General features: G+C 40.9%; 1 protein-coding gene across 3 annotated transcripts; it reads left to right on the forward strand.

Moving 5' to 3' along the window:
- Nucleotides 1-2197: 2197 nt before the first annotated feature.
- On the forward strand, nucleotides 2198-26088 carry DAGLB (diacylglycerol lipase beta). 3 transcript variants are annotated; one of them, XM_030578168.1, is made up of 16 exons: nucleotides 2198-2370; nucleotides 2655-2783; nucleotides 3993-4144; nucleotides 7909-8083; nucleotides 8757-9018; nucleotides 11357-11482; nucleotides 13831-13958; nucleotides 17455-17581; nucleotides 18044-18127; nucleotides 18562-18639; nucleotides 19071-19151; nucleotides 19289-19416; nucleotides 21673-21741; nucleotides 21845-21917; nucleotides 23306-23559; nucleotides 25746-26088. In XM_030578168.1, the coding sequence occupies exons 2-16, from the start codon at nucleotides 2689-2691 to the stop codon at nucleotides 25936-25938; spliced, it is 2025 nt and encodes a 674-aa protein (XP_030434028.1). In that variant the 5' UTR covers nucleotides 2198-2370; nucleotides 2655-2688; the 3' UTR covers nucleotides 25939-26088. The 3 variants fall into 3 exon arrangements, with proteins under 3 accessions (XP_030434028.1, XP_030434030.1, XP_030434029.1); XM_030578170.1 differs by lacking the exons at nucleotides 2198-2370; nucleotides 2655-2783 and adding an exon at nucleotides 3034-3105 and having other exon boundaries at nucleotides 23306-23561; nucleotides 25745-26088; XM_030578169.1 differs by lacking the exons at nucleotides 2198-2370; nucleotides 2655-2783 and adding an exon at nucleotides 3473-3768 and having other exon boundaries at nucleotides 23306-23561; nucleotides 25745-26088.
- The last annotated feature ends 1194 nt before the right edge of the window (nucleotides 26089-27282 follow it).

Below are 27282 nucleotides of genomic sequence, written 5' to 3' on the forward strand. Positions count from 1 at the left end.
TCACATGTGGGCATCTCCCTTTCAGAGGCAGCCACTTCTGTAAGTAGAAAAACTCTCTCCTGAGGTCTGTACAGGAATTCTGTTTTTTTCTGTACATATCCAGCTTTGGGCGAGGTGAACATGGGATATTACTGAACACACAAAAATTACATTAAAAGGACATTATTAAGGTCTCCTTTCACTTGTAATCAATCCCCTGCCTCATTCATTACACACTTCCAACTTTGCAACAAATGAAGTAGGGGTCTTGCAGACAGGTTTCTTCACTGTATGACCCTAATTCATCCCCAGAGAGCTCCATTCTGTGAACTGAATGAGGGAATGTGGGAAAATAGTCATAATTGCATAATCACATACTATCATAAATCCATATCCACAAGGGGCTGAATTAAGGTTGCACAGGCATCCTTAATTCTGGCATTTCCTAACTTTTGAGTGTTTGACTATTATGTGCAGTCAATGTTCTTTTAACATCATTTGTGTGTAATTTCTTATCTTATTAAAAAACAAACTTCTTATGTGGCATCCTAATGCCCATATGTCTATAACTTACTGTATACCTGGGTCTGTGGGACCCAGGCTTGTAGATTTGTTGTTTCTGAGCATTACATTATAAACCTGGTTTACAATTGCTGGACCAGCAGAGCCATGCTAACGTGTCCAGACTACACTATGCAGACCTTCTTACTCAGGTCTAGGGCTTGAGCTGCATCCAGACTGCAAAATGACAGGGCTTGGACCTAAGTCATAGTGGAACTCAGGGTCTGATGCAGTTATGTCACTTTGCAAGGATACCCAAGAACCAAGATTGTGAGGCACCTTGCCACTACTTGCCCATAGTGTGACAGAGTCTTGTCTCTGCTTGCTTTGGAGCAGGTCCCTGAAACCAACACCCTGTAGCAGCATCAGCACTGCTTTCCAAGCCATCGCAGACCTCAATCTCTCTGTACAGGTAGTGACAGGCACACACAAACCCCCAGATAGTTGGAGCATTCCCTGCAGTTTCCAGCCCATTACCCATGAGACACTTGCAGAATTACCAAGCCCACTCGTCCCAGAGGAACAGGATACCCCCCCGCTTGTGAGAGTCAACTCATGACCAGCACTTTGCATAATGCCACAGCACTGAGATATATTCATAGTGAAAACAAGAATAAATGTATTGAAGACAAGAGCTGGGGAAGATAATGGATAAGGATATTGGAAACAAATGGTTACACAGAAAACAAAATTGTAACATGCTCTTCAGAGATTAAACTTAACTGACAGGTTAACCACCTGTCTAAAGATGTTTGTCACCCTTTAGCATTTTCAGCCTGGCTTGGTTGAGACCCTGCTTTCATGAATGGAGGTGGAAGATGCCAGGATGTTTTCTTTGCCTTTTAGAAATAATCCCAAAGTTCATTGTCTTTGCTCAGAGACAGGATACCACCCACGGCTTTTTTTCTTTTTCTGTGTGCTCCTTTCCTGTTGAGTTCGTATCAGTTCATTACCATTTGACTTTGTTTGTAAATAGGCATCCATTGTGTTAGCTTACAATGCTTCATTTACAGCCTAACAGAAATACACATTTCTTACCTCCTATCTGGAGGAACCAGCCAAAGGCATGTCACCTTTTGCTGACCTACTTTTAATTTACATGTTTAAAACCATAATATTCTAGTACAGAGTAAGAACTCCTTACATAGTATACATACATTTCACAAATATATTAATGACTAGTCTATCAGTGTCTTTTTTTGGTGAACCAGAACATGCAGCTCAGAAAAAGGAGATTCTTGGAACCCGTCTGTATCTTGTCAGTGTGGGAGAGCCCCACAGAACCCCGCATTATAGTGCCATGTAGGGTAATGGCATGGTGCTGAGAGGCGATATCATATAGTTGTCATAGTGCCATAAGGGGCAGAACAGGGCCAGCTGGCACATCTGCCGGAGGGGGGGGCAGCATCATGGAGGACAGCCAAGAGCCCGGTGCCCAGCCTGCTGTCTCTCTGCTTCCAGTTCTAGCGGATCTCCTGTCCGCACGAGAGAGCTGTGCGCATGCGCCTTGGGGCTAGGCAGGCGTGGGAGCGCTTCTACACAAACCGACGCGGAAGCAGAGGGGACTCCGAGCCGCGCGTCCTTTGCGCATGCGCCTGACCGCTAGAAGGGCGGGGATCGTAGACGCACTGCGCATGCGTCCCATCATCAACTAGGATGGTAAAGCGTCTCTGCACGCGAGCGGTACTCATGCGCCGCTGGGGCGGGGTGAATGTGTGCGCTGCGCGATTCTAAGGGCTTACGCTGCGTGCTTGCGTCGTGTTGTTTTTATGTAATGTTCCCTGCACTGGTGTGACGTTCTCTCTGAGGAGAGCAGGGAGCGTCTTGCAGGTGCGGGGTCGCTCCTTGGGAGGCTGGGGGTGTGGAGGGCAGCCCGGCTGGCGCTGGGCATTGAAGTGTTTCGGGGCGGTGGGCCTGAGGGCAGGGAAGTGGTGGGGGACAGCCCGCCTGGGCACGGCCCTTCAGGAGCGGGGGGGGGGGGGTTGGCCTTGGGGTAGGAAAGGCGGCAGACGCCTAGCTTGTGGGCGGAGAGAAGTAATGTGAGGTAGGAGGCAGGCTCCCTGCTGTAGTCAGGGTACAGAGATGTGTGTCATCAGTACATTTGCTTCCCGCAGGAGGGGCAGGCACAGCACTGGTGGGGTCCCCAAGATGCCTGGAATGGTGATGTTTGGGAGACGCTGGGCTATCGCTAGTGATGACTTTGTTTTTCCGGGAGCCTTTGAACTTTTCATCAGAATGATCTGGTAAGAGCCATCCCCATCCTCATTTCCCACCTCCCTCCAAGAGGAGGAGAACCATGCAGCTGGGAGATCTGGCCTGCCATGGAAGGTGCACTGTACATTTGTGGTGCCCTATTATTATTATTATTATTTATTATTATTGTAGAACCCAGTATGCCATTGTGCTAGATGTATGAACAGAACAAAAAGACGTTCCCTGCTCCGAAGAGCTTACAGCCTATAAAACAAGAGACAACAGATAGATACAGACAGACTCAAGTGTTCTGCCTGCAGCCGTTTGCCTCCTGGCTGAAGGCAAAGCTGATCAGCGTCCGATTAACTATTGATAAGTGATTTCTAGTCCTCTATAAAGGATAGTGTGAATGTTGGGATTATTTTATTTTAAATGTATGTTAATTTTCATGCGAATTGGAGTAGTCCTTGGGCTTCTTAGGAAATTGCTATTATGTAACTGAAGATTATCTTGTTGATTTTTATAACATGCCTGGGAAGCTGCTGAGTTGGTATGTTAGGAATATTTGTTTAGATGTGACCTGAGACTGTCTGGTTCACTTGGCATTTTATTACATGGAATCAAGTATCCGAGGGGTAGCCGTGTTAGTCTGGATCTGTAAAAGTAGCAAAGAATCCTGTGGCACCTTATAGACTAACAGACGTTTTGGAGCATGAGCTTTCGTGGGTGAATACTTCTGATGAAGTGGGCGAAAGCTCATGCTCCAAAACGTCTGTTAGTCTATAAGGTGCCACAGGATTCTTTGCTGCTATTACATGGAAGTGAGAGAGAAATGGAGGTTTTTTTTCCTATCATGTATTGACAACCTGGGTTTTCATATTGAGAATGAGACGTAATATAACTTTTGCATGCTGTACTAAATTAATACCATTCTACATAGTAATCATTTGCTACTACTTCAAGATGTGGCTGCATCACTTAAACTGATAAACTTCACCCATCATTGAAGTGCTCTGGGATTCATCTGAATGAAAGGTGCTATAAAAAAAGGAGGATATTGTTGAACTTGTAGTCTCTATTGTGGTTATTGCAATACACTCTACTGCAGTATTTACATTCTGTGAGTTTCACTGTGGGAATACTCCCCTTTTGTGAATTATTTTTAAATGAAGATAGATAATTTTTTATGTCTGAATTAGCTTTGTGGTGAAGTATGTGTCTTCCTAGCCGTGACAACTTATGGTACTGTTTTTCTGCAGGTGGGTTGGAATTCTTGTTTTGTACTCCGTTCACAAAGGGAAATTTAACTGTATTGGAGGAGGATTGTTGCACAGCTACCTGCTTGTCCTCCTCATTCTCCTGGCTGCCATAATATGTGCTGTATCTGCTATTGTGTGTGTCAGTATGCAAGGTAAATACTCAGTCTGCAATACCTGATATTTATAGTAGTAGGATTTATATATTTTATTTAGATTTGACATTAAAATAGAACAGCTTAACGAACATTCTGTGTGCCCTGACAGTAATAAAGTTTATATTAACCATGTCTCAGCATTAATACTACTAATACAAATAAATTAAACTCTGCTAACCTTAAATAATCAAATAGAGGTAACAGTTTACCACAGCCTGGAGAGAACAACTTAAAATAGGGGGACTCCAGAATATCCTCTCTCAAGCAAATCAGATTCAGCAATGCTGCTACATCCACATCCAGCAATTTACTAGTTCACTAATAAATAATCTGAAAAAATGCATTATTTTTGACACCTCTGACAGACTTCCAGGATCAGCTATGCAGAATCCATCTGCTCCATAATGGTACTTGTAAACATAGCCTTATATAGTCACAGTCAGTGCCACATATCAAAAGTGTATCAGACGCAGTAGGCCGTTAAGGAAAAGTATAGAGAAAGGTGGTCCACACAAATTATATTGTGCCCTATTAATAAAATAATTATGTAAACAGGAAGAGTTTCAGCTTGAGGAAGAGAAGCAAACTAATATGATATGGGAGCATATGCACAAACACCTTATCATGGGACATAGACGTACCTTTATGGTCCCTTTGTATATCATGTTCTGTTCTGGGAGCCTCATTAGCAGAAAGATAAACCCTCCTAATATCTGTCTTAGGTACTTGTATGCCCCCATTAGAGTAGTATTTGAGCACTTCACAACCTCTAGTGTATTTATGCTCACAACACCCCAGTGAAGTATTATCCCCATTTTACAGAGAGGCTATAACTTGCCTGAGGCCACACAGAAAGTCTGTTGGGAGACCCAGGTCCAAATACCTGCTTTACAAGTCCTAGGCTAGTGCCCCAACCACTGGACCATCCTAGAGTGATCATAGAAAAACAGCTAAAATATTTAGGCATCTGGAGGGATTAATCTCATGAAAGATTAAAAATCAGTGTTTTGGGGATATAACTATATATAAATACATGTATGCAAACATCCAGGAGGGAGAAGTATTGTTCAGCATAATTTAAGGGCATATAACTAGGAATCACCAGATGAATTAAAAAAGGAAAATAGAGATTGGATCTCTGGAAATCTAACAGAGAATTCCCCAATTAAAAACAACCATCTCTGAAGGGCAGTGGTGGAAACCCTGTTACCTAGTGTCTCTAAAACTAAAGTGAATAAACTCTAGTAAATGTGCAATAAGGAAAGTGGAAGATGGACTAGATAATCTAACAAGTCTCTTGTATATCTGGAGTCGATTGATTCTCTTGCACTATTCCCTCCCCCGCCCTCCCGAATAAAAACAGTTCAAGCACTTTCAAATAGTAACAGGGGTATAATCCGTTGTTAATTAAATTACGTGCCTGGATCAAGTGGGTGGACAGAAGTTTGTTAGACTGAGTAACATGCATCACCGTCTGAGGCACTGAAATGTTGAGTTAATTAAGCTATCATCTGCTTGACAATATCTGGAGCACTAGAGTGTAAATTGTAATTCACAATGCCATTTTTAGTTTGTTGGGTGACAAGTTTTGTCAGTAACATCTCTGTAGTTGATCATCTCACTGTATAAAAAGTATTTATAAACTGAGCTCATCCCCACCCTTCTATGAACTACTTATAACACTCTGAAAATACAGTAAGGTTTCTAGTATTTCATATCTGGGTAGCTTTGGTTCTCTCCATCAGACAAATGCCACTTTTCTATTTTGATATCCTTCTGCTAGAACACAGTTTCATTTAAAAACAAACAAACAATCCCCAAACTCTTCATCTTATTCTTAAAATAGTGAGACAAGGCTGGATGGTGGATTGGTAATAGTACCCCAAACTATGACACAAATATGTGCATTTTTATGCAGGGTGGATTATCACAGACAACATGATTGGCTCCAAAGGAAGGGGACTGGGTTAGAACAATTAACTCCAAAGAGATTTTTGGGTTGGTCTTGGAGAATACTGTTTGACTATTCTTTTGCCCAAAAGATGGAGTATTGCAGTCACAGCCATCTGAACAGAGTTTGTATCATCTTGCTTGTGTTCTTGTATTTAACTGCCTTATTAGTAAGCCCAGACCTATTGAGCAAAATAAGCTGTATGGTGATTGAGTTTTTATTGTAGCTAAAGTGACTTTTGAGAAAGGTCTGTGAATAAAGATCAGTGATTTAAACTCTGAGATTGATCTCTATTCAGTTGACTGGACAAACCTGTAAATCTTTAAAGATGCAACTCCAAATAGAAATACTTGTTCTATGCCAGTATAGTATGTAGAAGCAAAAAATGCTTTCCAGAAATGTGAGGAATTCTGAACTAAGATAGCAAAGTTCACAACCAGAGTAGCAAAGAACTGTAGGCAGGCCTTAATTTTTGTGGAGCTTTGGGTTTATGGGCTCACTACCGCTTAATTGAAGTCAATAGCAGAAGTCTTATTTCCTAGAGCAGTGGTCACCAAGTGATTAATCACGCTCGACTGGTCGATCCTAGAGAATCTCCCAGTCGATCACGATCTCTGATGGCAAAGCAGGGCTGCTGCTAAGGCAGTTTTGCTCCCTGCCTGCCGCAGCTCCATGCCGCTCCTGGAAGCAACCAGCACGCCCCCGTAGCCCTGGGGATGTGGGGGGCAGGGGTCTCCCTCCGTGCGCTGCTCTTGCCTGCAGGCACCACCCCCACACTTACCATTGGCCAGGAATGGGAAGCTGTGTCCAAAGGGAGCTGAGGGGGCGGTGCTTGCAGAGAGATGCAGCATGCTGAGCCATGTGCCCCCCCCATACATGGGCTGCAGGGACGTGTTGTCACTTTCTGGAAGGCACATGGGGCCGGGGTAGGCAGGGAGACTGCCTTAGCCTCGCTGTGCCATTGACTGGGAGACACCCAAGGTAAGTGTTGCCCGGTGGGAGGCCACATCCCAATCACGAGTCCTGAGCTCCCTCCAGAAGCCAGCACCCCAACTCCCCTCTGCACCCCAACCCCCTGCCCCAGCCTTGACCCCCTCCCAGAGCCCGTACCCCTTTCCTGCACCCCAACACTCTCCTAGCCTAGAGCTCCGTCCTGCACCCAAACTCCCTCCCAGAGCTTGCACCCTCACCCCCACCTACACCCCAACCCCCTGCCCCAGGATCAGCCTGGAGCCCCCTCCCACACTGCAAACCCCTCAGCCCCAGCCCAGAGCCCACACCCCCTCCTGAACCCCAACCCCCTCTACCCCAGGCCGGTGAAAGTGAGAGAGGGTGGGGGAAAGCGAGCAATGGAGTGATTGGGGTGGGGCTTTGGGGCAGGAGTAGAGCCTTGGGGAAGGGGCAGGGTAGATCCTGGTTTGCCCTTAAATTCAGAAAGTGATCTTGGGCATAAAAAGGTTGGAGACCACTAGCCTAGAGAGTCAAATTGGGTCCTGTATGAACAGGCTGAGGTTGATATGTATCTTCTGGGAAATACAAAAATTCCTCTGGGAAAGCAGAAATGATTTTAATATTTCCAGTTTTAAACCATTAAAAATGCTAAAGATGTTCACCATTGAGTTCTAAGACACTTTATGGTCTACAGTTTCACTTTGAAACGTCACTATAAAAATCTTAGTTTGTTGGGTTTTTACATACTTGATTAAATTTCACACTGGGCACCATAGCATAAAAACACTGATGTGATTTTTTTTTTAATGATATTTTATGAACATAAGTGACTTTACTTAAATTCCATCTATCATTTCAGGAACAATTTCTAACCCTGGGCCAAGGAAATCTCTTCCTAAATTGCTTTATACTCGGCTAGGTCTTTATATCCCAGAATTGGTCTGGGCAATTGTGGGAGCTGTATCAGTGTCGGACACCGATGTACGTTGCGAAAGGACTGTGGTAAATGTCGTATTTGGGACAGTTATTGCAAGGTAAAGATGCTAACAGAAAACGAAACTTACATTATGCATTTACATTTTAAATATCCAGTGAAGATTTTTTCTGACCACTGAAAATTTGGGTATATTTTTTTAAATTCCTGGAGTTTCTTAAACCAGGATTTTTGTAGTGGGTGAATACATAAAGACTAGAATAAACTAATTTTTTCATTATGCTTTTGTAATTACCTGAGAGAGGTTGTGGCATCCTCCCTTACAAAGCAGGGGATGAAGTGAAGGCTATGAAGAGTAAAGATGAGAAGGGATCAAAAAGACAAACAAAGATGGACGATAGGACAGATGCGAAGAGGGTGGGAGAAGAGAAACAGAGGAGCAGGGATAGATGCTTTAAGAGTCTGGTAATGGCATATGGAGCCTTCCCCAACTTAAGGTAGCTATTTCAAAACAGTCGTCCCTCAGTGGTGATTGCAGTAGAGGTTTAGTGTGTTACGTGAAATGAGTTGGCAGTCTCAATCCTGTTCCTAGTGGATTGGTGTCCCTATTACAAAGCCATCATTGGTACCAGAAGTGAGTGTGCTGATGGTATGCCACAATAAACTGTATTTTCTTTTCTATGACAAGAACTATAGCTGCATGCTCTTGTATACAGTACTTTAGAAATACATGGTTCACCAAGCCTTTCCTCCCACACCCTTCTGTTTTGCAGCTGGATTATCATCATCTTTACCATCGTTGCAGTTGTAATTATCTTTGATCCTCTTGGGGGGAAAAAGACACTGTACCTGGCCGATGATATAAATCGCAACTTGGAAAGCAGTCAATCAGGTCAATTGTTTTATAATGTCAAGAAGACCGCAACCAGAGTCTGGGAGACGAGAATCAGGTTACTGTGTTGTTGTATTATGCAAGATGATGATCACCGAGTGGCTTTTACAAGTATTGCAGAGCTTTTCCGCACCTACTTCTCAGTAAGATGGAAAGATTTGTTTATTTGTTCTTATCATTCTATTTGACAAAACACTGAATCCCCAATACTGCAGCATTTTCACATGTGGCTCTTGCCTTTAGATCAGTGAGTTCAGCAGTGCCATTTACTTGAGAATCAGGCTTTTGATACCTATTAGCTCTATTCTGAAACAGAAAACTCGCATCACACTGTCCTCCTTTTAACATGGGGTCCTTTGCCCTCTTGGAGGAAGAGATTGGGAAAATTGCACAAACTAACAAATTACAGACTTAAAACTTGGAAAAGTCACATGCTCAAGTAACCACTATTTTCAGACTACTTTTTTAACACACTTGGCACTTCAGGCATAGGAGCCAGATGGCAATAGCTTCACAACAGTGAATTTGCCTCCACTTTTTCACCAATATTTTGGTCACAAACTTGCTTTGCTGTAGTATCATTCTTGCTTACATTTAAAAAATAAAATTTTTAAATCACTCTTTTCCTTGTACAAACATATTCACTGTCTTCACTAAAAAAAAAAAGCCCCATTCCTCTGGAGTTTTCTCATGATCCTCTAAGAATGCCTGGTGGTATTAATTGAGTTTAGGATCTTGTCTATATTGGGAGTTTAGATTTCCCAGTAAGGCTGTTGAATGTAGTTCAGCTAGTGAAGTTCTTTTTCTCTTCAACTTGGGCAATTCCCTAGTCAGGGGAATGAGGTTGATTTTTTTCTTAGCTTTGATATGTAGGGATCCAGAGTTTACCATTTTTCCCCTTGCTCATAGTAGGGAATGGTGCAAACAGTTTAGCTACATTAATTTATTGAGCTTATGAAGAGGTAATGTCAGCATTAACAGTGTGTTAAGGCAGTTCTCCCATCCTGAACTATACCAAACTGGCCCATACAAGAAAGCTACTCTGTAGTTGCTGTAGAAAGCTCATCACAATTTAAGGTCTGCATAATATTGTTTGAGCTGGGACCTAACTGCCAGCACACTGTGCAGCTGTGTGGGAGAGCAGAGTTCAGCAGTGACCTTAGACTCTCTTTTCATACTCAGGGTTGGTGGGAGAGGTTCTTATTCATTAAAATGGTGTCTGTGCATGCTGCTCTGTAATTGCCTCCAAGTCCGTGGGTTGTAGGGTTATAGAGGGAGCCTTGATAAGGGGAGTAGTCATCTTGGGCAGCTGAATTAAAACCTCCACACCTCTGTACCTGGACCTTTCCTATGTAAACCTCCCTTCACTTATGCATAGTAGAAAAGGAAGTGCCCACATCCTGACTTTGCTGAGTCTTCCCATTGCCGTCAAACTTAAAAATCCCAGTTCTCGTGGCTAATAGAAGGGGAATCCTTCTGTCAATATTTCTAATTATTACTCATGATATATAGCTTGTTTATTTTGCCAGTCTCATTTCAATAAGTTGCTAAGAGCCTTCCAATGATCACTGTTGACCTAGGGTCAATTGGGATAGCTCAGTGATTTGAGCATGGGCCTGTTAAACCCAGAGTTGTGAGTTCAATCCTTGAGGGGGCCATTTAGGGAACTGGGGTTAAAAAACCAACCAAACAAAAAAAACCAGACACACGCACACACAACTGTCTGGGGATTTGTCCTGCTTTGAGCAGGGAGTTGAACTAAATGATCTCCTGAGGTCCCTTCCAACCCTGATATTCTATTCTATGAACAAATAATCTTGTGATAAAAAGCTCAATTACCATACTCCCTGGCCTTCTAATGTGGTTTCTTTACAGATGGAATAATTTTCATGGCATCCTAAGAACCCAATCCTGTGAGGGGCTGAGTGTCATCACTTCTTATCAACTTCATTTGTGACTAGTGCTCATCACTTTGCAGGATCGAGCTCTAAATGACAGGGTTGTATTTACAGTATTGTTAGAGATCTGTAAGCAAATGTTATGTGGCTTACCACAGGTTCAGCGCAGGAGTATTTGCTAGTGACCTATCACAAATAACACCATGGGCATTACTTCTAACTTACATAGTAGCTGTAGAGGGAGGTACATGTTTTTTTTCCAAAGTTGCTTGTGACAATTATTAGGCATGTTCAGATCATATTTTACTTTAGGGCTCCACAGGCCTTTTAAAGAAGATCCTTTTAACTTTCTTTTTGACATGGGAATTTTGTATGTGGCTTTTATTTGCAGAAAGTTTTTAAAGATGCAGTGTTGAGTGCATTGGATGGCGATGTGAATGTTTCATAAGCACACCCTTGCCTTCTGATGTAAATGTATTTACTAGAGAACTGCAAAAGAAAATCACTTTTTAAATTTTTCAGTGGCTTGCCTGTGATGTTGTGGGTTTATTTTTAAAGATTTTTTTTCCATTTTCTTTGGCAGGACACTGATCTGGTGCCTAGTGACATAGCAGCAGGCTTGACTCTGCTCCATCAAGAGCAAGATAAAGTGGAAAACTGCCCAAAAGAGCCTGAAGAAGTCCTGTGTCATTCCCACCCATCCCATGTGGTAAGATAAGCTACCAAAAAACAGCTTTGTGATACAGCCTATTTAAGGGACAGTGTCTTGTCTAACTGAACTAAAATGCAAGTTTTGTAAAAATTATCTTTAACAAAATCCAGGGTTCATAGTTTCCAGTATTTTAAGTTCAAACAGGAAATTTTGTAATCCTATAAAAATTCTCTTATGAAGTTTGCAATCAAGACATTGGTGTATTGTACTAATACATGGAGAACCTGAAAGTAAAAATAACTGGAAGATGATTATAAACTGAAAACCTCCCAACATCTTACCAAGTGTATTATAGAGCTGGGCTATAAGAGTGGGATTTTCAAAAGCATCTGAGTGATTTAGGAGAACAAGTCCCATTGAAAAACAATGGGAGTTGTGTTCCATAGGCACTTTCAAAAATTCCACCCCACAATTATGTTTTCATTTATATTGATAAATATGAAATTTTGAAATGGGAAGTAGGTATATGTGTGAAAATCATAGGGTTTTTTTGCATCACCATGAAGAATTTGCACAAAAACAAATAAGATGACGTTCAATCTATGAGCATAGAGCTGAAAATGTTGGTCTTGCAGTACAGATGCTCCCCGACTTATGCAAGCGTTCTGTTCTGGAATGTCTTGCGCAAGTTGAATTTTGCATAAGTTGGGAACGAATACCCAACAATTATGTAAAAAAAAAACAAACACAACTCACGGAACTTTTCCCATAAATGCAGATTTGCATAAATCGAGTTTGCATAACCTGGGGAGCGTCTGTATACTCTATTTTTGTCTTTCAAATTATAACTAACTTACCAACATCCAGACAGGATCAGAAACAGTATTTGTTTAATGCTTGTTGATCAGGAGTGACACTTCATTTCGGGATGTTCCACCAGTCTCTTAAATGGCTTAAAATGGGAAAAATCTCTTGTCAATTTTTTTGTACCTTTTGTATTCTTTAATTTCTCACCTAATGCACCGTTTTAACCAAAGTAGATGATTCCACTTCAGTTGAACCCATTTAAGTGCACACCACTTACTAGAGAATTCCTTTTGAATTCAGCTGATGGTGGGTTCTATGCAAAGGGGAACAAAAAAAAAGCTCTTGTGAGAATTATGTTACGTAATCTGTAGCCTTCCCTCCACCTACATCTCTTATGTTGGGATATAGATATTCAGGCCTGTCTGCAAAGACCTATACTTTAAGACTTTAGGTGTATTTTTATTACTTAGCTAGTTATAGAGGTGTAAAAGAAAGAATCAAAAACTACTGTCTGTGTAGTGCCGTCTCTTACTGTGACAATCTGAGGCCTGGTTCTTTAGCAGCCATAAACTGGGAAATGTATGGTCACGTCCTTGCATTCCAAACTAGTCATAATAAAATAAGGCAATCTGGGACTGTTAGGAAGGTGATTCGATCTATCATCTCCAGAGAAAGGGAAGAGCCTAGAAGATGTAAAAGGAAACCTAGTTTGATCCCATCCTGTCTGGCAAGAACTCACTTATCAATAGACACAGCTGGAGAACCCTTATGTCTGTATAGATGTAGTTGTGAAATCCTTACTTCTGTATTTTGTATGTTTATTTGCATGGTCTCTATCCGGTTCTGTGATTGTTTCTGTCTACTGCATAATTAATTTTGCTAGGTGTAAATTAATTAAGGCAGTGGGATATAATTGGTTAGCTAATCGTGTTACAACACGTTAGGATTGGTTAGGTAAATTTTAGTAGAATGATTGGTTAAGGTATAGCTGAAAATATTATTATATAAATTACGGGCAAACAGGAAGTAAGTTGGAATTCGAAAAATAAGGAAAAGGAATTTAAGCTCGCTGGAAGTTCACCCCAATAAACATCGAATTGTTTGCACCTTTTGGACTTCGGGTATTGTTGTTCTCTGTTCATGCGAGAAGGACCAGGGAAGGGTGAGAGTGAAGGAATAAGATCTCTAACATCTTAGAATGAACATTTAATTTTCAGTACCATGTTTATCAGTGTATAGTAAAATATAGAAACGTATAAACTTGGTACTGTTGATGAACAATTACTTAAAATAGAGTCTTGAAAAATTCGAGTTATTATTTAAAGACTTTATTGTTAACAAATAAACCCTAAACTTTTTCTAAATATGCAAATTGAATACACTTAAGTGTGAACTCCTTCCTCTCAGTTGTTCTGTTTCACTTACTTGGGGCTTACAGTGAAAAGGTAAAAGAATAAACTTCATTGCCATGACTATTTGGGTCTGTGGGGAGATCTAGGGCCTTAGTGTTACAGTAGCATGGTGTGCATATGTATTTATCCTGGGCTTGCCTTACATAAAGTACTGTTTTTTGTTTTTGTTTTTTTTTCCCCCTCCAGACTGATGATTTGGATATTGAATTAGAAAATGCTGCTCACTACATGCAGTTTGCTGCAGCTGCTTATGGATGGCCTTACTACATATACACTAACCCATTTACTGCACTCTGTAAGCTTAACGGTGACTGGTAGGTTGGTATAACATCTTAAAAGTGCATAGTTTCTTTTTTAATTATTTGTTTTTTCATATCAGTACAAATCACTTAGACAGAAATTGACAAAATAAGAGAACTGCTAAGTATACATAAGCTTGACTGCTAGAGTTGTCTTTTGCAAATTGAGTAAAAGGAAACCAACCTTCAAAATACTTCTTCCAATTTTGGAAAGATGGCCAAACTTACAAAGCCATACACTGAACTTAATGGCATTTCTGTGTTTGGATATTACACAAGAAGTTTTTGAACACTGCACCTGATTAGTTACAGATGTTTAGAGAATGTTCGTGGGCATCAGTGACCAGAACCCTATTGATTTTTGGATAGGATTGGACAATTGAAAGGGGGAATGGGAGACACATAGAGCAACAGCTTTAAGCCCCTCTGTAATTGTCTACAAAATCAAACAGTTGGTTAATGGTATCCATTAATGCCTTCCAGCATAAAATTACCTGTGTCTCATCTCTGCCTGTCCTAATAAAGTTTAACATGTTTGCACCTTGAATGACTTATCTTCCAAACAGATACTGGTTTGGGGGAATTGGGGCATGGGAGAATGGGAGTGTGCACACAGCCCCTGGCCTGGGAGACAGAATGGGGGGAGGGCACACAGAGCTCCTGGTGTGGAGTGAAAATTGAGGGACCTTGGTATGAGTGGAGTGAGGAGCACCCAAGACCATTAGCATGGAGAATAGGGAGGAGACAGAACCTAGTGAGGCAGAGATTGAGGTATCCTGGTGTGGGTAGAGGGGGGGGCACACAGAGCTCCAGCACTGGGAAGCTGGGGTGCACAGTGGGAAAGGGTGCACACAGAGCTCCTAGTATGGAGGGTATGGCAGGAATGGGGGTGCACACAGAGATGCTGGCATGGGGGGAATATGGGGAAATTTCAAGGAGTACCTGAAATAGGGACAGGAGGGTAGCACACAGAGCCTTCTGGGGTGGAGTGGAGGGCTGCAAGGAGCCGCTGGTGCTTGCAGTGAGCTCAGCCTATGCAAGCTACAAAGAGTGTGACCCAATAGTCACAAGAAAACAAAGAAACAAAAGATTGCAAACAGTGTAAAGAGTTACTGGTCTTCATTCAGCCAGATCAATGTTAGTATCTGAAAAGGCATTTGATTGAGTTAAATGGACATTCCTCAAAATGGGGCCATGGGTGTTGGAATCAAACCAAACCAACAAAGATGGATTGAGGCCTTATATGCTTCTGCTTAGACAAGAGTGTGTATAAATGGAAGTACATTATTTTCTGTATTTAGGGGAATCAGGCAAGATTACCCTCCAAGACCTCTTATAGTGGAACCATTTGCTTATATATAAGGAATGAGTCAGTTGTTAAAGACCCTGATCCTGAAATTCTCACTGTATAGGCGTCTTCCCCCAAGTTAATGGGTTTCTGCACAGGTGAACATCTGCACTGAGACAGGTGCAGGATCAAAATCTAACATAAGTAAATCTCACCATAAACTGGTTTTGTATGTTAATATTATATTTAACGTGATGTAACACAAGTGTGTCAAAATTAAGAAAAAGAAATAGACAAATTTGGAAATTGTACTAAGTGCATCAAAACAAAAAACTATCTTATGTCAAACTTTGGCAACTTTGAAGATGACCAAGTAAAATTTATTATCTAACCCACCTTGTCTCCAATATTCTGTGATCATCACAGCTACAATAACACTGCAAACTTTCTTAGTTAATATTAAGAAAGCAAGCATAATCTTATATAGTATCTCTCTGTTTAAATAATCACCTCCATTATTTGTGACATTAGCAGTGAATATTTCATCCACCTTTAATTGCCATGAAGTTAATTATCCTCCTGAGATGTCACAACTTAGGGCTTGTCTACATCAGAAAGTTGCAGCGCTGGTGAGGGAGTTACAGCGCTGCAACTTTGAGAGTGTCCACATCTGCAGGGCATCACCAGCGCTGCAACTCCCTGTTTGCAGCGCTGGCCGTACTCCCGTTTTGTCTCGGGTGTAGAGGATCCAGCGCTGGTGATCCAGCGCTGGTAATGCAATGTAGACACTCACCAGCGCTTTTCTTGACCTCCGTGGAAGGAGGAAGCCTCTGGTAATCAAGCTGGTTTCCTTTCCCGGTTTGCTCTCTCGGTCCCGGAGCCAGCCAGCAAACCGCAGGGAAGGAGACCTGCTTGCTCGGGGTTCCGGGACCGAGAGAGCAAACCGGGAACGCCGCGGTTTGCTCTCTCGGTCCCGGAGCCAGCCAGCAAACCGCGGGGAAGGAGACCTGCTTGCTCGGGGTTCCGGGACCGAGAGAGCAAACCGGGAACGCCGCGGTTTGCTCTCTCGGTCCCGGAGCCAGCCAGCAAACCGCGGGGAAGGAGACCTGCTTGCTCGGGGTTCCGGGACCGAGAGAGCAAACCGGGAACGCCGCGGTTTGCTCTCTCGGTCCCGGAGCCAGCCAGCAAACCGCGGGGAAGGAGACCTGCTTGCTCGGGGTTCCGGGACCGAGAGAGCAAACCGGGAAAGGAAACCAGCTTCGCCGCGGTTTGCTCTCTCGGTCCCGGAACCCCGAGCAAGCAGGTCTCCTTCCCCGCGGTTTGCTGGCTGGCTCCGGGACCGAGAGAGCAAACCGGGAAAGGAAACCAGCTTCGCCGCGGTTTGCTCTCTCGGTCCCGGAACCCCGAGCAAGCAGGTCTCCGTCCCCGCGGTTTGCTGGCTGGCTCCGGGACCGAGAGAGCAAACCGCGGCGTTCCCGGTTTGCTCTCTCGGTCCCGGAACCCCGAGCAAGCAGGTCTCCTTCCCCGCGGTTTGCTGGCTGGCTCCGGGACCGAGAGAGCAAACCGCGGCGTTCCCGGTTTGCTCTCTCGGTCCCGGAACCCCGAGCAAGCAGGTCTCCTTCCCTGCGGTTTGCTGGCTGGCTCCGGGACCGAGAGAGCAAACCGCGGCGAAGCTGGTTTCCTTTCCCGGTTTGCTCTCTCGGTCCCGGAACCCCCCTTGAAGCCGCCCAACAGCGCTGCAGTGTGGCCACATCTAACACCACTTGCAGCGCTGGTTGCTGTAAGTGTGGCCACTCTGCAGCGCTGGCCCTATACAGCTGTACTAATACAGCTGTAACAACCAGCGCTGCAAAATTTTAGATGTAGACATGGCCTTAGTCATAAAGGCTTGGGAGAAATTGAATGAATTTATAATTTTATAAGCTGAAATTGTGGCCGGGGTCAAATTAATTCACTCCTTAGAATTGTTTTTGTACTTGAATTTTTTCTCAAGTGTATAATTTCTATCTGGATGTAGTTTAAAAAAAAAATCTTCTTAGGAATTGCTTTGTTTGCTATAAAACTTTTAGCAGAGTAATGGTGTATTAGCCAGTCTTTATAGTATAAAAACCCAGTGTGCTCCCAGTAGAAACCCTGCTGTGAATGTAATTGAATTATTTTCCTGAGAGGAAATGTAACTAGCTGGAACTGGCAAGTTCACTTTTCTTTCCCATGTTTCCTTAGTTGCAGAAACAGCCCAACAGATTTTGATATAATTGGCGGTGATCGTCTTAACTTTCACTTTGGATCCATCCTAAAAATAACAGGGCTACAGTACAGAGATTTCATTCATATCAGCTTTCATAACAAGGTAAACAATCTGGACAAACATTCAACAGAGAATTCTCAGTAATTTCTTGAGTTGAGTTAGAAACCAGGAAGAGGATGGTTTCCTCTCCTCGGCCTCCCCTGTTATAAAGTGGAAGCCCCAACTAATCCAAAATGCTTTTAAAAGCATTTTAAAAAAAAACAAACCAACCCTAATACACTGATGCTTGTTTAGATAAGTGACACAAATATTGATTTTTTTTAAGTACTGATAGACTCACAACACATAGCAAAAGCTCTCACGTAACCTTGTTCAAGAATAAGAGAAATCCTATTGATAACATGCAATAGATTTTTAAAAAATCCTGAGTTAAGCAAGAAAAGTTCATATGCCTAAATAGAATTTCATGATATGTTCATTTCTTTCCGGCAAACTACAATAAATCTTTACTGTTCTTGAAAATTTGGTATCTTCACTAAACACACCTAATTTTTTATCCTTCAGATTTTCGAGATCCCATTTTTTGTTGCTTTGGATCACAAAAAGGAGGCTATTGTGGTTGCAGTGAGAGGAACCTTGTCTTTTGAGGTATCATCTCTGTTGTGTAAACTGGCTCTGGAGATGGGTATGTCTGTCCCAATGGCTTGGAGGAGACAGTACACTTCTCTGTAGTGGCTAGACAAAATATGAATTTTAAAATAACCCAACAGTTGAGTCAGCAATGAGATAGGGGAAGTAGATAATCTTCTTAAGTGATAAGCCTGTCTGTTCTTGGATGCCTGAGAGCCTATATGCCATTTTAAGGGGCAAGTGATACAGTAGCTGTAAATGGCGCTTTGTGATGGGTTTCTAGGTATGTGTAAGTAAGAGACATTCATATTTCTCTCTTCTGTGTGCAATTACTTGCAGACTCAAAAGTTTGCTTGAGGATATTACTGTAGTAAAGACAGCGTCAAGAGCTGTGAAAATTCGCATAATTGTTGTCTGTAGCAAAAGTGGTCTGTCGTCTTATGTACTTGCAGGATCTCCTCACTGATCTGTCAGTAGAGTGTGAAGACCTGACGCTTGAAGATGTTCTGGAAAATGGTTTTGTACATAAGGCATGTGTCATCTTTAACCATTTGAAATGATTTATTCAATGGAAAAAAAAATCAAATTAACAACCCTAAATTTCTTCAGTTAAATGGAATTAGCTGGGTTTTTTGTGAGACAGAGTAGACCAGCTGTCCAGGTGGCTTGTTGACATTGTTGTTCTCTGCAATGCAGGAGGCAGAGTTTTTAAGTTGTAGTCCTGGTGTTTTGCTTGCCTTCTGTGTCCCTTTAAATTAAGAAAAAAAATGTAAATGTGCAGTAGATTCATTCAGGTGCTACTCTTGGACAATACGTATGTCGGTAGAGCATTGAAACAGTTAACTAGGTTATCATACATTTCTTCAGTCAGTACTCTGAGCACTGCATTTAAAGGGATCTGTGTATTGCATTTCCAGCTGGACACTACTTTTTTCTCTTAACTTAGAATACTGTCTTTTAGGGGATAACTCAAGCAGCAAATTACATCTACAGAAGGCTAATAAATGATGGCATTTTAAACAAGGCTTTCACCATTGCTCCTGTAAGTATTGACTTCCAAATTATTTAATTTTGCCAGCAGTGTTTCTGACAATACACTTTAGTTATATTGGAAACGAAAGTGGAGCATGCTGTCTCTCTTTTAACCTCACTATATAACTCTTCTGTTTTTGTCTTTAGGAATATAAACTAGTTATAGTTGGTCACAGTTTAGGTGGTGGAACAGCTTCCATATTGGCCATCATGCTTAGAAACTCCTTCCCAACATTAAGATGTTATGCCTTTTCTCCTCCAGGAGGATTGTTAAGGTAAATACAACACTTGGTTTCAAGTGCAAGATACAGAGATCATTAAGATACTTACACAAATGCATCCCTGGTATGACTGAGTGGATTTGTTTCAGAGATGGATTTGGCTCATATTTTGACAGAAGACGCTATAGTGCTTTTATGCTTAATATATTAAATAAGGCTGTCAAGCAATTTAAAAAAATCACGATTAATCACACAATTAAAAAATTAATCTCGTGATTAAACAACAATAATAGAATCCCATTTAAATATTTTTGGATATTTTTTGCATTTTTCAAATATATTGATTTCAATTACAACACAGAATACAAAGTACAGTGCTCACTTTATATTTTTTATTACAGGTATTAGCAATGTAAAAAACACAAGAAATTGTATTTTTCAGTTCACCTTATATAAGTACTGTAGTGCAATCTCCTTTTCATAAAAGCGCAGCTTACAAAAGTAGATTTTTTTTATTTTTATTTTTTTGTTTGTTACATAACTGCACTCAAACAAGACAATGTAAAACTTTAGGGCCTGCAAGTCCACTCAGTCCTACTTCTCGTTCAGCCAGTCGCTCAGACAAACAAGTTTGTTTACATTTACAGGAGATAATGCTCCCCGCTTCTTGTTTACAATGTCACCTGAAAATGAGGACAGGCATTCTCATGGCACGGTTGTAGCCGGCATCCAAGATATTTTACATGCCAGATGCGCTCAAGATTCATATGTCCCTTCATGCTTCAACTACCATTCCAGAGGACATGTATCCATGATGATGATGGGTTCTGCTTGATAACTATCCAAAGCAGCGCGGACCAACACATGTTCATTTTCATTATCTGAGTCAGATGCCACCAGCAGAAGATTGATTTTTCTTTTTTAGTTGTTCAGGATCTGTAGTTTCCTCATCTGAGTGTTACTCTTTTAAGACTTTTGAAAGCATGCTTCACATCTCATCCCTCTCAGATTAACCTTGGGTTGATGCTGTAGCTATCTTTACAAATCTCACGTTGATACCTTCTTTGCCTTTTTGTCAAATCTGCAGTGTAAGTGTTCTTAAAAAGAACAACATGTGCTGAGTTATAATCTGAGACTGCTATAACACGAAATATATGGCAGAATGCAGGTAAAACAGGGCAAGAGACATACAGTTCTCCCCCAGAGAGTTCAGTCACAGATTTCATGAACTCTTTTTTAATGCATGTCATCAGCATGGAAGCATGTCCTCTGGAATGGTGGCCGAAGCATGAAAGGCCATACGAATGTTTAGCATATCTGGCATGTAAATACCGTGCAATGCTGGCTACAAAAGTCCCATGCAAATGCCTGTTCTCACTTTCTGTTGACACTGTAAAGAAGAAGAGGGCAGCATTATCTCTTGTAAACGTAAGACTGAATGGACTTGTAGGCTCTGAAGTTTTGCATTTTGTTTTTGAGTGCAGCTGTGTAATATAAAAAATCTATATTTGTAAGTTGCACTTTCACGACACAGATTGCACTACAGTACTTGTATGAGAATTGAAAAATACTATTTTGTTTACAAATATTTACACGGTAAAGATAAGAATAATATACACTTTGATTTCAGTTACAACACCAAATACTATAATATATATATATATATATATATGAAAATGTAGAAAAACATCCAAAATATTTAATAAATTTAAATTGGTATTCTGTTGTTTAACAGTGTGATTTAAAACTGTAATTAACCGTGATTAATTTTTTTGAGTTAATCGCATGAGTTAACTGCAATTAATCGACAGCCCTAATATTAAAGAAACTTGAACAGGCTTATCTTGTTCTGACTGTGGGGTTTGCCTTTGTAGATGACTGAAACTTGTTCATAGCTTATTTATAAAATAAAGTTTTCCAGCAAAGTTGTAATAGTCCCATCTGACATTGTTCCTATGTAGCCATTAAAGAATGAAATACTCTGTTAATTCTGTTAACAAATACATGGTTAATACTGAAAGTAAATGCTTCAAATCAAAATCCTTAACTAATCTTGGCCTGTTCAACACAGAATCATAGAAATTTTAGGATTGTAAGGGACCCTGAGAAGTTATCTAGTCCATCCCTATTATTTAGCATGTGTAAGGGGGTTCAGTATAACCTGCTCTTAAATTAATCTTAAAAGGCTAGTTCCAGAAAAAAGTCCAGAAAAATAAAAACGTTTTTATTGCAATATATCTGTCTATCTATCTAAATAAAAATTTTAGTTTTTGCTATGACCTATGTTATATGTAATTTTTTTTTCTTTAGCAAATCACTTGCAGACTACTCTAAATGCTTCATTGTGTCAGTCATTGTTGGAAAGGACCTTGTTGCAAGGTAAGGATGTGACTTGAGATGGACCGTTACATTTTATTGAGAGATGGTTATTCTCCAGCAGTTGACCTAAGAAGCTTTTTTCACTGTTTTGTATTTTAAACAGGTTAAGTATGCCCAACATGGAAGACCTGAAGAGAAGGATAGTGAGAATAGTTGCTAATTGTAACAGGCCGAAGGTAACAAAACACACCATGAACAATAAAAGCAAAGGGAATTGTCAAGTAGTTTTGATACATTTAGTGTGGTGATGGCTTGTTTTGTGTTTAGAAGGGGGTTCCAAAGACAAATTGAACAGAAATGTTTGTTAATTTTTAATTTAGTGACTAAGTAAGTATATGGTGTTCATATTATTTAAACTTTTTCCTGTTGTGTTGGAAACTCTTGTGGAAACTCTGAGAGCTGAAATAGGGTATGTAATTCAGACTAATTTGCTGCTAAAGGGAAGTGCAAAAAATAAACCAAATAGCATAAATGGTGACAAATCAATAAGATTTTTAAGTAGTTTTAGTAAATTGTTCTTACTTTAAAAAATAGGGGCTTTGTTTAAAACATCTTTATTTTCAGTGCCATTTTTTTAAGGCAAAAATCTCAAATTTTTATTGCCTAGTTTTTGGTTTTAGGTTTTAATATTAGTGAGGAAAAACACTATAGGCTGCAGTCAAGTTCACATGTGTTTCAGGAGGCCTAGTGGTGGATCTTCTGCAGGGCAGCATTGTTTGTTTATTTACCATCCCAATTCGCTGCTGTGTTGGCTGGAAGGAACTAGAAGTATGCAGAGGCTGTGCAAAATGTCTGTAGTGGGATAGTGTGCCCCTGGTGTTGCTCAGCAATGATCCCTGCAGCTAATTAAGGAGTGATTGATAGATTAATGACCAAGCACTTCAGTATGGCTCAGTAGGCTAAGTTTGGTCCTGTCTTCTGGGACCAAAAGGGAGTGGGGAATTTTGTAGAAGAGAGTCCTTCTCGCCATCACCAGGGAAAGCTTTGTCAGCCCTTACTGTTCATTGAGGAAACACAAGTGACATTCCAAAAGGAGCTATGCTTTCATTCTCAGAGCAGTAGTCATTGGAGAAGTATCGAAAGCTGGATGAGGCTTTAGGGTGGTGGTTCTGGAGGACTAGAACAATAAATTTGTCAGGAAGATGATTTTCTTGTGGTGTGAGGAGGAGTGGGTTAAAAACTACCATCCATCGATGCCTAGAGTTAAACCCTAGATCCTCCATGGGTTTTTCCACAAGATTTTTGTGTACTTCCAAGATTAGCAACCCTATGGAGGCCCTCTGTGGAAAGTTAAACTTAAAGAAGCTGGTAGGCAGCTAGAGATTGTGGATGTGGGGATTTGAGCTGGATAGGAGAACTAGAGGAAAAAAAATTTGTCAGAGTTGCAGACATTTCCCTCTGAATTGACCCTTCTTAATTGATATCAGCTCAGTCCACAAAAAGGTGTCTAATTAATTTGGAGAAACTTGGGTATAGAGATCTTGCAGTGTGTTTCTAAAATTAAATACTACTTTGAAAATAAACATCAAAATTACATATTCTGCTTATTTCTCTCTGAACTCAGTACCAGATCCTGCTGTATGGGTGTTGGTATGAAGTGTTTGGAGGAGATCCAGATAACTTCCCAACTGAGTTAGATGGTAGAAGTCAAGATGCCCTAACCCAGCCTCTTCTAGCTGAAGAGAGTTTAATGATGCATCGGTCGCCTTCTTACAATGCCCTTGCGGATGAATCTCCTTTAGATGCTCCACCTCAGTATCCTCATCTTTATCTCCCAGGAAAAATCATCCATATTGTAGAAGAAACCAGCTCAAGAAGGTAAATGGTCAGCATTATGCTTCATTGAATTATTAAATTGAAGCTTCTCTTCTTCACCTTAGGAGCAGAGGCAAGAGCTCTGGTCTCTCTGCTCTCATCTTCTCCTACATATATTCATGCTCTTTATATATTGTATCCAATCTTCTCTGGCATTCCCTGTTTCTTTTACCTAGTTCTGAGTCAGTGCTTCATTTCACCCTCACCCCAAAACTGGGAACAACCTCCTCTTTCTTTGTCCCCTCCACTGAATACTGTCTTGTGACATTGCAGCTGTAATGACCAAAACCCATTCTGTGTTGAATCTGTTCTACTCACTGTTTACCTTTAAACAGTAAACTAGCCAGGACAGGTACTTATGTGTTTGGCACAGGCCACCTACTGTACAGCACTATATAAGGCAGGGGTTGGCAACCTTTCAGAAGTGCTGTGCCGAGTCTTCATTTATTCACTCTAATTTAAGGTTTCGCGTGCCGGTCATACATTTTAACGTTTTTAGAAAGTCTCTTTCTATAAGTCTATAATATATAACTAAACTATTGTTGTATGTAAAGAAAATAAGGTTTTTAAAATGTTTAAAAGCTTCATTTAAAATTAAATTAAAATACAGAGCCCCCCAGACCGGTGTCCAGGACCCAGGCAGTGTGAGTGTGTCACTGAAAATCAGCTTGTGTGCCACCTTTGGCACATATGCCATAGGTTGCCTACCCCTGATACAAGGCATCACAAAGTATTTAGGTGCTGTATTGGTGATGTTAATTGCTTTGTTACACACTAGCGTGACATTACCATTGTTTGTGGAGTGAGCACCTAGTTTTTGTCAAAGATGGTGTAATATCACCCATTATAGTGAAATGGGCTTGTCCCAGCCATCGTCCAGTTGTGTTAATGATGTACCATTTCTATTACATATTTGCTTCAATAACTGTATCCTTAGCATGCAAATCTCTGCTTCTGGCTCCTGTACTTGGAATTCTTGGAACCTTGCTGCCTCAGCTTCTCCCTCCCTTTGAGTTGAAGCAGGAAGAGACAGATGCTCAAATAGCAAAGAAAATGGGGTTTATGAAACTACCAAAAAAGGGAAGCATTTAAGAGTTTTTTAAAATGGCAAATCTCTTCCCTCCTTCCTCACTTCCCACTCTATGGGCCAGCAAGGCTCCTGCCTCTAGTTCCATTTTGAAACAGACACAAAAAGATGGATGGTTTAGAGGAGAAAGAGCCTCCTTGTTGACTGGAGGGGAAGGGAGGAGGAAAATGAAGAAGGGAGGACAGGCCACATTCTTTTAAAACACTTTCCCTTCAGCCGTTTGACAGACCGCTTTCTGGTTTCTTCTTTCACATTCGTTTAATATTTTTAGCTTTTAAAAATCAGTACTGTTTGGCAATAACCTGAGGTTGGACTCAATTGAGCGGGTGGATAATTAATATCCATAACCTGGGCTAATAAACTCCCTAGCCTTCCTCCTCAGTTCAGCCTGACACACAGTAATTTGCTGTATTATAATATTTAATCTAATATTGGATATGTGGTAAAAGCACCCTCAACATAATGGCAGCCAGTAAATAACACACCACTACTGTTGTCCAGCCCATCTAGCCTCAAATGTGATTTTGAGATATTGCTAATATAAAATAAATAACCATTTTAAAGTCTAGGAAGAGAGAGTTCCTTCAGAAGTTTCTGATGCAGAAAATGGCAAATATTGGTTTAGTTTTATGTTGATGGGCAATGTGGAAAAAAATATTAGCTGCTCATTGATGTTACTAACTAATATGTTCATCATTAGTAGAAAAATTCCATTTGTTTATGTAAATAAACTAACCGACAGACTCCATCTGCACAAATGGAACAGGGTCTGTAACTCAGGGTAAGAAGAATGTGGGGAATAGGATTAGCTTACTTCTGATTGCACTCAAGTTGTTTTACCATTGATATAAATTGGAGCACAGTAGGCCAATACAGAGGGGTTTGTTGAAAAGCCCACTCTTTCATCTAATTATATACAATATTTAGTAGTAGCTGAGTAAAGGTTTGTTTATATCCTTTAATAATCTGCAAAGGTTTTTAATATATGACTAATATGCTTTCTAAGGCCAACATGTGGATTTGCACTGTATAGTGGACACAGATCAAAATTCATGTGTTATTCTAAATGTCTAAAAGGCTTTATTGAAATATTTCTTTTAAGGTGGTCTTCTGATGTTAAATATACTGCAAGATGGTCAAAAGAAACAGCCTTTAGCAATATTTTAATAAGTCCCAAGATGATAACGGATCACATGCCAGATGTTGTGCTCAAAGCCCTGAACAACTTGACTGAGGAAAAAGCATCTTGTATTACCTGTCAAATAGAAGGAGACTTTCACACCAACACAGTATGACTAAGAGAACAGTCCTATTTTTTTTCTTTATGCTTCAAGTATTCAGGAGCCTTTAACCCCAGACTTAAGTGGTTGTGTGCGGTTTTTGTTTTTTTTTTTTTTTTTACATGCCTAATATAGAAACTGTGGAGGGATTGTCTTGGTGATGGTCATAATGCAAAATGCATTTTACTCTGCAGAGGTTCTGCAAAGGTAAACATTACTGGCTAGCTGTAATAAGATAGTTTAAAATAAATGTATTCAGGATTTTGACAAAGCAGATATGACCTTTCTGGAAATGGAACAGTAAGATGAGTCTTAGCCAGTTACATGTAAATTACTGTACATTTCATTTTACAGCTTGAAGGATTCGGATAAACTGAGAACACAATTCATAGGGAGATTGAGCTAGAGCAGAGGAACCTTGAGACCTAAATTCTAATTCTAGCTCTGCCACAAACTTGCTATGTTATCTTGAGCATGTCACTTAACTTCCATTGTGCCTCAGTTTCAGATGTGTAAAATGAGGGTATTACCCATCTTTGCAAAGCATTGAGATTCTTGGGTGAAAGGTGCTTATGTAAAAGCACAGTATTAATATTTATTAGAAATGGACCTTGCCAGTAGGAAGTTTCATTAAAGGAAATTGGGTAGTAAATGATGGTGCAGTTTCAAATCTAGTGCAAAGAGAGAGAGACTATTTAAATTAAAAAAAAAAAAATGAAGTTTTCTATTTTGTTTTTAAACAGCCAGTCTTGATTGCACTAGTTGCCATGGAGATATTTTCAGAAGGTATCTCATTTATTTCATGACAATTTTCTAATATTGGATCTCTTGTTTTTAAAAATGCTGCTTGGATACGTGTGCAAGATTTTTTTGTATCTGTTTACATTCTTCTTCGAGTGATTGCTCGTGTGTTCCACAGTAGGTGTGCGTGCTTGCTACATGCACTGGTGCCAGAAGTTTTTCCCTTAGCAGTACCCGTACGGGGGGAGCACTGCTGCAACCTCTGGAGTGGCACCTCTATATCGCGCTATAAGGGGAGCTGCGCACTCCCCTCACCCTCAGTTTCTTCTTGCCGCCAGTGAAGGTAGTTAGAACTTTGTGCTCCAGCTCTGCTGCAGCCTTTTCTTCTCAACCTTAGTGGTACCGTTCGTGGATTGTTTCTTCGGTTGTTAGTGGGGGCTGAGGGCATACCCCATGCCCCAGGATTCAAGTCATGCGACTCCTATCACCGTTCTATGCCTGGGAGTGACCCACACACTGAGGGTCTCTGCTGCCTGGGTGAGACTCACGTCAGCGGCCGTTGTAAGATCTGCAGGTCGTTCAAGCCAAGGACCAAGAAGGAGAGAGACATTAGACTTT

Source organism: Gopherus evgoodei, chromosome 10, assembly GCF_007399415.2.
Source record: "Gopherus evgoodei ecotype Sinaloan lineage chromosome 10, rGopEvg1_v1.p, whole genome shotgun sequence".
NCBI lineage: Eukaryota > Metazoa > Chordata > Testudines > Testudinidae > Gopherus > Gopherus evgoodei.